The following is a 10,690-nucleotide window of genomic DNA, read 5'->3' as shown; positions in this document are numbered from 1 at the left end:
ACATCTGACTATTTGGGTACGGCGGGGCCCTGTCCCGTCATATGGTTCTGTCGGTCAGTTTAGAGGTCTGTGGACATGTCTGTGGGTTAGGGTCTTTCTGTATGGTTATGTGTATATGTTGTTTGGGCGATCCCATACGCCGAGGCGGCCGGTCCGCATATGTTTATACGTTGCTTTGTTAGCCCTGTGTGGCCTTTGTTGGTGTTTGTTGTGTACAGGGTTATTCTGGATAGTCCGAAAAACAAAGGAGACTTTGCCGAAATTTTTCTGGAAATCATCTAAATTTGTAAATACAGCCTTGTCGGCTTCTGTTATTTACTTGAATATATTGGATAGATGGGTCTGGGTGCCCAAGTAGGGTGCCAGTCGCCGCCCACGGGGCTGGGTCGTGACAACAGGGCTGTTTTATTTGACAAGGAAGACATTCATCATCTGAACTGGTTGAAATATAACTTTCATTGTCAAGGACTCTAATATCTTCATCTAGTGAAGAGTCACTTGATTCATCTGACTCAAAACCTAAATTTTCTGGTTCTGAATTCAACAAGATTTTGTATAATGATTCCTTGAAGTCATTATCAATATCAAGGTTCTTAATATTTTCCTTGACTTTTCAATCTTTATAAAAATGACCAACTCTGCCACACTTATAACAGGCCTTAGGATTTTTGGATTTAATAAAATCCTTTCTCTGTTTGAAATCTTTCTTTCGCTTGGATTTCTTTTTCAAGCGTTTTTCTTTCCATGCTTGGAAATATTTTCTCTTTTTGTGTCTATGAGGCTTTTTTGTTTGTGGCATTTGTAATCCAAATTGCCCACAAAATTCTCCTAATTGTTGTCTTTCGGTAAGACCATGTTTCTTAATTTGCTGGTTTGGCTTAATCTCATTACATAGAGCCAAACCTTCTTGCATACATGTGCCTATTAGACTTCCATAAGTATAATTGCTATAATTTATACTTGTTTCCCCTTTCCTAAGAGCTTTCCTTACTCTTTCTGCCAAAAAGGCTGGTAATCCATCTATAAATTTGGACTTCCAATGGTTATCATTGCATTCGGGTAATTCCATAACCCGACAAAGGAATATATCCTTATACATCTGAATGAAGTAAGAGTTTTACATCTCAGATTTTGGAGTAATCTCCTAATGGTCTCATTATTATATGACCATCGTCCTGAAAAATGCTCAATAATATTAAGAACTAGTGTATAAACAGCAGTCGAAACTAAGATTATTTCTTGGTTTTCTCCTGGTTCTCTTTTGACAACATTAAGAATACTTCCACGTTGGTCTTGGGTAAGATAGTTGTCCCACCAACCTTTTAATTGGCCAGTAAAACTTGCTATAATCATGTCTGCGATAGTACGCTCACTATTTTTATTAACTTTGTTGATTGTACTATACATCAACATTCTATGCACTGTACAATAGATTTGCCTTTCACTGTATCCATCTATGTTCCATTCGTAGATTTCTTTCCCACTATAACTTGTATTATTAACTTGCTGCTCTTCTTTTATTAAGACATCTTGGGGAGTAGGCCTAGGATAATAAATCATCCTCTGATATGGCTTAACAGCATAATACTCATCTATTTTATTTATATCCGCTGCTATTTTGGCCTTATAATCGTCATCCTCAGCTATTGAAGGATTGTTATGGAAATCTTTAAATTTCTCATCAAGCATTTGAGATAATTCTTAAAAAGGTTTTAATTTAAAATCCTTTATTTCAGGTGGAGGCTGTGTACTTGGAGTAGCAACAACTTCCTGCTTTTTTCCTTCATTAAGGGTGGAACTTTGTAATGTCTCTATTTGAGAAAATAGTTTATCAATTCTATCATTTAATGAAAGAATGTGTTCACCCAAGATAGTTATGTAAATATTAGCATAGTTTTGCTATTTAAGCATATTATTAAGATGCTTAACAGTTACTTGTAAAGTATCATTTTCAAATAATTTTGAAAATACTGCAAAATGATGAGTCTTATCATCTTTACTAATTTGAAATGATTGTTGTGGAGGAAAATACTGTACTAACCACTTCTCCATTAGTTAGTTCGTACTTGCTGATAGGATCCGACTTGTGGAAGACACAGATTCAAACAACAAATACGCGGAAATAAAAATAACGAAGAAATCAAGGGATGAGAAGTGAAGAATTTGGGAGGAGAAGAAGAGGGATAGGAGCAAGACCCAATGAATAATGAACCTATGAGGAAACCTAAGTATATGAAACCTAGACCCTCTCAATTTGATTCAATTCAAAGAACCTATACTATTTGAAATCAAGGCAAGGGAAATTCAATTGAATCCATAAATGAACAACCCTTCATGAAATCAATGGAAATCAGTTCAAAACCAACAATGGAATCCACCATTAACTATCACTAATCTAAAGCTAATCCTAGCTAAATAATCTATCTCTCCAAAGGAGTATTCTCAATTCATCATAATCTAAATAAATGAAATATCTAAGTCTAGTATTTATACTCCTAGACTAAAGAAGACAAATTTATTACAAAAATGTCATTAATGAGGCAAGGGCCTTGTTTGGTTAGTTGGATGTTGGCTTGAAACTTGAAAAGACTCCGTCTTGCACATATAACCATCATCCAATCCTCAAAGCTTGCAATTGTGACCATTTGCATCTATGCCCTTTCTTTTGCACGTCTAGCCACATTTGCATTTTTATCCCTTTGCACTTCTAGCCACTTTTGAGTTCTAGGCCTCCTTTCTAGTAGCTTCTTCTCTGAGCCTCGCCCAAGCTACCTTCCACACATCGTAAGCCATCTTGTGTGGCTCATAGGAGCCTCCAAAGGCCTTCCATGCCATCCTTGTCATCCACGCCGCTTGTAGAGTGTGAAGTTCCATGCCTTGGCCTTGGGTGGATGTCTTGAAGTGAAGTGAGCCAAGTAGGATAATATCACTTGCGCTCCAAAACAGAGATATAATTGTCAACATATTTGTGTATAAACCAAGGAACAAAAAATATAATTTGGTTAATCCGAGAAAGATCTTTATAAAATTCATTTTGAAAACTTGTCGTTTCACTATTAGTAAAACTTGCAAAAGAAACCATTTTCTAAATGGCTCTCATGTGGGTGTATAAAATTCATTGCTAATTTTCAGTCTTGCGGGTGACCCCCGACTAAAATCATTTTTTTTATCTTGATACATTAAATATCTTTAAATTCCATTTCAAACGCAGTCAATTCTATGTTTGAAATACTAGTAACAATATTATCCTTGTCAATCTTAAGACCACTGACTCTATTAGTGTCAGTTTCTCTAATCTAAGAAGTAGAAGCTCCATTGATAAACTTGACAAAGCACCTAAGGAACCAGATATCCAACCTGGTATCCAAATAAGAGAGTCATCAGGTCCATACACCATGGCAGAAGTTAAAAGACTTCTTAAGGAAAGGAGGAATATCATATCAACTCCTGCTACAATCCAAGATTTGGAAAAAGAGATTTCTAATCTCAAACAAGAAATCTCTAGTCTCAGACATCATAATAGAATCCTAGATGAAAGGATTTCTAAGATTGAGGACAAATGAAAGTTCGTCATACAAACTCCCATCCATCACACTATGGTAGAAACAACCATGGAAGGAGAAAATTTCGAAGGAAATTTCCTCACAACTATGGAAATAATTACTTCCCAAATTTTTTTCATAAAGGTTACTCTTTTAATTGATTACAATTTCAAAAAGGAATTTACTGCTCTTGTTGATAGTGGAGCTGATTTAAATTGTATTCAAGGAGGATTAATTCCTTCAAAATATTTTTATAAAAATACTCATAGTTTAAGATCTGCTAATGGGCAGAAAATGGGTATTACTTTTAAATTACCAAAAGCCTATATTTGTCAAGACAGAATTTGTATACCACAAAGTTTTGTCTTAGTAAAAGATATTTCAAATGAAATTATTTTGGGAACCCCATTTTTTCAAAAAATATTTCCTATCCAAAAATGGGATACTAAAGGTATTATAGGAACCTTTGAAGGAAAAACTATTGAATTCCAGTTTATAACTGAACCATTTTCCAGAATTATACATGAGATAAAAGATAGGTTAATGGATAAAAATCAGCAAATCAATTTTCTAAAACAAGAAATCTACACTCTTAATATTGAAGGGATTTTGCAACATCCTAAATTACAGCAAAAAATAGATTTCTTAAAAACCAATTTTCATTACAAATTTGTAGTGATCATCCTAATGCTTTTTGGGAAAGAAAAAAACATATTCTTACTCTTCCATATGGAGAAACCTTTTCAGAGGAAAATATTCCTACTAAAGCAAGACCCTGTCAAATGAATTATGAATATTTAGAATTATGCAAAAATGAGATTTCTTCCCTTTTACAAAAAGGTCTTATACGATCTTGAAATCTCCATGGTCATGTACAGCTTTTTATGTTAATAAACATGCCGAACAGGAACGAGGAATTCCTAGGATGGCTATTAATTATAAACCCCTTAATAAGGTTTTGAAATGGATTCGATATCCAATCCCTAATAAAAAGGATTTATTGGATCGACTCCACATGTTATTATATTTTCCAAATTTGATTTAAAATCGGGATATTGACAAATTCAAATTGCCGAAGCAGATAAATTCAAAACTACTTTTAATGTCCCTATGGTCAATTCGGATGGAATTTTATGCCATTTAGATTAAAATATGCCCCTTCTGAATTTCAAAAAATCATGAATGATATTTTTATGCCTTATAGTAATTTTATCATTGTTTATATTGACGATAATTTAGTATTTTCAAATACTCCAGAAATGCATTTTAAACATCTTGATATATTCAAGAAAGTAATTATACAAAATGGATTGGTTATATCCAAACCAAAGATGTCTCTTTTTCAAACCAAAGTTAGATTTTTGGGTCATAATATTGAAAAAGGAAAAATTATTCCAATTAATAGAAGTATAGAATTTGCTTCTAAATTTCCTGATATTATTACTGATAAGACTCAGCTTCAACGATTTCTTGAAAGCTTAAATTATATTTCACCATTTTATAAAGATTTAGCAAAAGATACATCTATTTTATATAATAGATTAAAAAAGATTCTAAAATCATGGATTGATGATCATACCCAAGCAGTTCACAGGATTAAGGAAAAAGTTCATAATCTTCCTTGTCTTACTTTAGTCAATCCTACTTGGCAAAAAATCATTGAAACAGATGCTTCTGATATTGGCTTTGGAGGAATATTGAAACAGCATTCCCCAGATGATAAACATGAATATTTAATACAATTTTATTCTGGTAAATAGAATACTAGCCAGAAAAACTATGCTACTGTGGCTAAAGAAATTCTTGCCATAGTAAAATGTGTACTTAATTTTCAAGGAGATTTATATAATCAAAAGTTTTTAATAAAAACTGATTGCCAAGCTGCAAAATTTATCTTTAATAAAGATTGCAAGCATGATGTTTCTAAACAAAGTTTGCAAGATGGCAGGCACTATTAGCCCCATTTGATTTTGAAATTCATTATAAGAAAGGGATAGATAATAGTCTCCTTGATTTTCTAACAAGGGAATATTTGAGTTCATAACTCTTATTCATCTTATTTGCAGGATGAGGCCACAATTTAGCCCCAACTCTAATAGAGGACGGGGAGGAAGAGGAACAACATCAAAAGGAACAGGTCGTGGTATTGTTCTTGCTCAAATGGGCAATCAAAGGCTAATAGCCGCTAATATTGCAGGATCTTCCAATAATACTAAGGAAGAAATTACATACCAACAATATTTGGATTTTATAAAATCCCAAAAATAGAAGGATAATATGCCTCCATCATACTTTAGTGCCCTTGCAGATGATGATCACGAGGACACTAATTCATATGAAAAAAATGATAACCGAGAATTAATAATTCTCATAGAAAATGATGATCTCCAATGGAGAAATGAACCTTGGCAAATAATGCACAGGTATTTTGATCAAGCATCATATGCCACGATTACTTATAAATATCGTATGAATTATGAGATGGTTCTTTCATCTTTCAGATCAGCAGAATTTTAGCATTTTTATCCTGCTACTAGCAAAAAAGTTTGTAACTTTTCAAAAATTATTAGAAAAAAGATTTTCTCTCCCAATGAATGGGGGTTAAGTACTTTAAAGGAAAGGGATTACACCCATCCTGAACAAAAAGTTCTAGTTAAATTTAATTACTGGAATTATGTTCAAACTTTTAATAAAGTCTTTTTATATGAAAATCCTAATAAAAAGCATTCTTGCTTCATAAAGGTTTGTGCCAATGTTTATAAACAAGACATCCCAAATTGGTTTTCTCTATGGTGGATTAATTATGGTCCAACCATAAAGATTTTACCCGAACCATTCAAAAGTTTATATACTGAATGGGTTGAAGTTTCTCCAAAGATTATAGATTTGGAAACTAATAATATTTTCTTTGAAGGAATTGCTAATATGTATTTCTTCATTGAGTTCTCTATCCCATGGATAATGAAGTGGTCTGTGGAAGTGGGTAATACCCCACTTAATATACCTTGTCTCAACAGGATTTTTTATACAAAGGTCTGGAAAAAATTGCTCCAAAAATCAAATGATGGAACCATTCCAGGGCAAGAGTTAATAAACCAGATCGAAACTACTATTGCTAGTTATAGGGAATCGATCAATTCCAGACAAAGGGAAGTTCCTAGCCCTCTCCAGCATATTGCACGCCGAATTCAGATGAAAAAAGGGATTATATCCCAAGAAGAAATTGAAGCTCTTTATATGGAGGAATTTAAAAAGGTTTTATCCAAGAATCATGGAGTTGATATTTCTCAAATTTCTCCAAACATATCTATGACATCAGTTGGTCATACCACAAACAATGAAGAAAATGAGGAAGAAGATGAAGAAACAGGTGATAGCCATGTTTTAGCTGGAGAATCTCAAAGTCCTGATCATACGGAGGACTTTTCACAATTTTTGGCACAATTCAACAGCCAAAAGAAATAATCTTCCAGCACCGCCAAGGATAAAGGCAAAACCAAAATAAAGTGATAAGGTGGACCTACCCACAAAGAATTAGCTTTTATAAAAGCATAGCTTTAATAAAGCAAAGTAGTTTGTTTTATTTAATTATTGTACTTTTACTTTATTAATGATAGCTTTTTCTTTTTCTTTGTCGGTCATCCTTATCTTCTCATTTTGTCATTTTGCTTTATGATCCGTTATAAAAGGATCACTTGTAACTGAGAAGGGCAAGCTTTCATACACTGCCTTCTCTCTCTTGTAAAAAATCTCTATAAATAAAAGCTTGAAGTTTGCTACATCTCTCTCTCCTCTGGTTACAACACAACCCCCCTAGGTAATTTTCTTTTCTTTTATTTCATTTTATAAATTTCATATATTATCTTTAGCCTAAATGATAGGCTAAACATCTGGTGTTGAACTATATCGCACTAGACTACTAAGTATTATGGTGAAGATCTTTAATTAGTTGGCAAACGTAGTTGTAGTACCGAAAAAGGGCAATAAATTAGAATGTGCATAGATTTTAAAAACCTAAATAAAGCTCGTCCAAAGGATTCATTTTCCTTCCGAGCATCGATCAAATGATCGATGCCACGATCGGTTGTCACGACCCAACCTGAGGGCCATGATGGGCACCCGGAGCTAACCTACCGAGCACCACCTAGCATGATTCTTTAGTCGTATCTCGATGGACCATATATCTAACTCACAATTAGCATAGTCTGGCATAAATTCTAGAATATAAGCTCATTTGTATGATTATCATCAACTCTGCCCCATATATACATCTATACAAGCCCACAAGGCTACAAAAAAAATGATATATAAGATATGAACCGATGGGGTTATGACACGTCCAACTGTACACACACATATCTACGAGCCTCTATACAGAATGCTAGAAGTTATAAAGATAGGACAGGACCCCGCCATGCCCAAACATGTACACAAAAGAGTAATACCAATAGACTGCAGTTCCGAAGCAAATTGAGCGCTCCTGAGACTCCGCAGATGAAGCTCCTAGGGATCTGATTCGTCTCCTTGCCTACCTGCAAGCATGAGCGCAACATCCACAAGCAAAAGAACGTCATTACGAATAATGTACTGAGTATGTAAAGCATGAACAATAACATAATAAAGACATGAGGAGCATGAGATAAAAGAGATAACATGTGCATCTGATTGCCTCTTAAGGCAGATAGCATGTACGCTTAGTTTTTTATTTTATTTTAAAAACATCTTATATATATATATATATATATATATATATATATATATATATATATATATAGTATATTGCCCGACCATATAGGCGCGGTGTTATCATCACATCATCATTGTCCAGCGTCTGGGCATCCCGCGGTCTGGGACGAAATCATAAGCTGCCCACTGCAGTGGTGTGCGCATCTACGAGCCTGCCCGGCCGACTATAGCGCGGCACGGTGTGAGAAAATACATAAATATAGATAAAGCATGCACGAGAGCCCAAATAAAACGTTACTGCTCGATCGGAGTGACATAAGGTCAGTAAACCTCCGATTTCTATTATGGAATCATCATCATCGCCATATCCTACCGTAGAAGAACAGCTATTATAAGATGGGATCAACAACAATGAATACAATCGATAATCATGTGACAAACTCAATAGTATTATGAGAACATTAAGAACTTCAAGCTTTGGCATTTCTAGAATTGAAATCATCATCATTATCATCACAAGGATCATTATCAACTATATCATAAGAATCATGAAAATTATGGGCTTCTAGTGTTTCTAGGAATAGGAATGTTGTGGATATCATGTGTAGGTTGACAACTATGAAATCATGCCTTTAGAAAGGAAAGGGTTAGCCTCACATACCTTCACGTCTTCTTAACTACTAATGTTTTCCTCCAAAGCCCGCAAAATCTACATTCAAGAGGATTCATAACAAGGTTAAGTCTTGAAAACATGCTTAAGTTCAAACTAGAGCAACTAAAAGGCTAACGGAATTTAGGCAGCACTTCCCCTATTTTATCGACTTCCACCATATTGCTAAACAGCTCCCAAACAACAATAACAACATCCATAATATCATAATCAAGAAGTTACATTCAAATTAGTCTCAAATTTAACCAAAATCCCCTTTTCGAGTTCACCTCATAGTCATCTTCTTCACTACAACACTTATAGCTTCTCTACTTTAATTATTTTCCGTTTTAAGGGGTATTAAACCTTTACATCAACTCAACCATAGAAATCGTGTGAAGAACATACCTTGTATTTGAATAACTTCAACTCACACAACTTGTTTCAAGGCCAAGTTCACCACAACTCTATGTAGAAACAAGAGCAAACACCTTTTTATAAACTAGTTGAGGATTTAAGAGTTTGATCCTTCCTCGATTTGATTTAGGGTAGTTATGGATGTTAAAGGAAGCTTAGAGAGGCATTAGGATTTAATTTGGGTGAAAAAATGAAGCCTAGGTCGTGGAAATGGCTATTTATAGTCTTAGAAAAAAATTCCACTGACTTCAAATTTTGAAAATTTCGGGCAAAGTACGGGCTACTGGTCATCCCGTACTTCAAAGTACATGCTACTGTTCATCCCGTACTTTGGAGTTAAAATTTTTAACTTGCTGGAAATTTTGGTAAAATACGCCCAAAATTTTAAACGGGTCGTACTTTCCTCCGTACTTCACAGAAATGCGATTTGTCAGTTGCATTGGAAACAAGACTTGGTGAACTTCAATTTACATAGGTTATGGATTCCGTAACTGCTCATATTCTAGGAGATATTCCTCTTTGAAGTTGGACCAAAAATCCTGCCAAAATTCTGCCAAGTTTTTCCAATTTTCAACGAATCTAATTTCTTTGATTCGCTTGATCCCGAAACCTTTAAATACTTGTCGAAAACTTATTAAAAGTCTTTCTTAACCTTATAGGGGTATCATAGCATCTCTGGACTCACGTTAGTTGGCTTACGACGATGCGAAAATTCACGAGGTGTAACACCGGTCATGAAGTAATGAGTTTTCTCGATACTTACTCAGGGTATAACCAAATAAGGGTGCACCCGGAGGATCAAGAGAAAACCTCATTCATCACCAAATTTGGTACTTACTGCTATAATGTAATGCCCTTTGGTTTGAAGAATGTTGGAGCCACTTACCAGAGGCTTGTAAACAAAATGTTTGAGCAACAAATAGGGAAAATAATGAAAGTATATATTGATGATATGTTGGTCATGAGTCTCCGTATTGGGGACCAGATAAGTCATTTGCAGGATACGTTTGAGTCCTGAGGCAGTACAACATGAAGCTGAATCTGGAGAAATGCGCATTCGGGGTCAGATCTGGGAAAATCCTGTGTTTCCTTGTCTCTCAAAGGGGGATTGAAATAAACCCAGGGAAGATAAAGGCAATAAAGGACATTCCGGATAAGCTACAGGATGTCAAGGCGGTACAATGGTTAACTGGCAGGCTTTCATGACTTACATTACAATAGGCTTAAGTGCATGTATTTACTGGGGCATAGCCGCGCTTGGCAGGTTTATATCTAGGTCTTTAGAGAAGTGCCACAAGGTTTTCTCTTTGCTCAAAAAGAAGAACGAGTTTGAATGGACACCGAAATGTCAGTAGGCGCTGCGAGATCTCACGGCATACCTGTCCTCCCCTCCGCT

General features: G+C 35.0%; 1 protein-coding gene across 1 annotated transcript; it reads right to left on the bottom strand.

The window, feature by feature from the left end:
- Window positions 1-613: 613 nt before the first annotated feature.
- LOC132619936 (uncharacterized) lies at window positions 614-1,689 on the bottom strand. The gene is made up of 2 exons (XM_060334683.1): window positions 1,122-1,689; window positions 614-1,020 (listed from the first exon to the last, which is right to left on the bottom strand). Exons 1-2 carry the CDS (start codon window positions 1,687-1,689, stop codon window positions 614-616), a joined length of 975 nt encoding a protein of 324 aa, XP_060190666.1.
- Window positions 1,690-10,690: the final 9,001 nt, after the last annotated feature.

This window comes from Lycium barbarum, chromosome 11, assembly GCF_019175385.1.
Source record: "Lycium barbarum isolate Lr01 chromosome 11, ASM1917538v2, whole genome shotgun sequence".
NCBI lineage: Eukaryota > Viridiplantae > Streptophyta > Magnoliopsida > Solanales > Solanaceae > Lycium > Lycium barbarum.
This window is presented reverse-complemented; position numbering and strand designations above follow the sequence as displayed.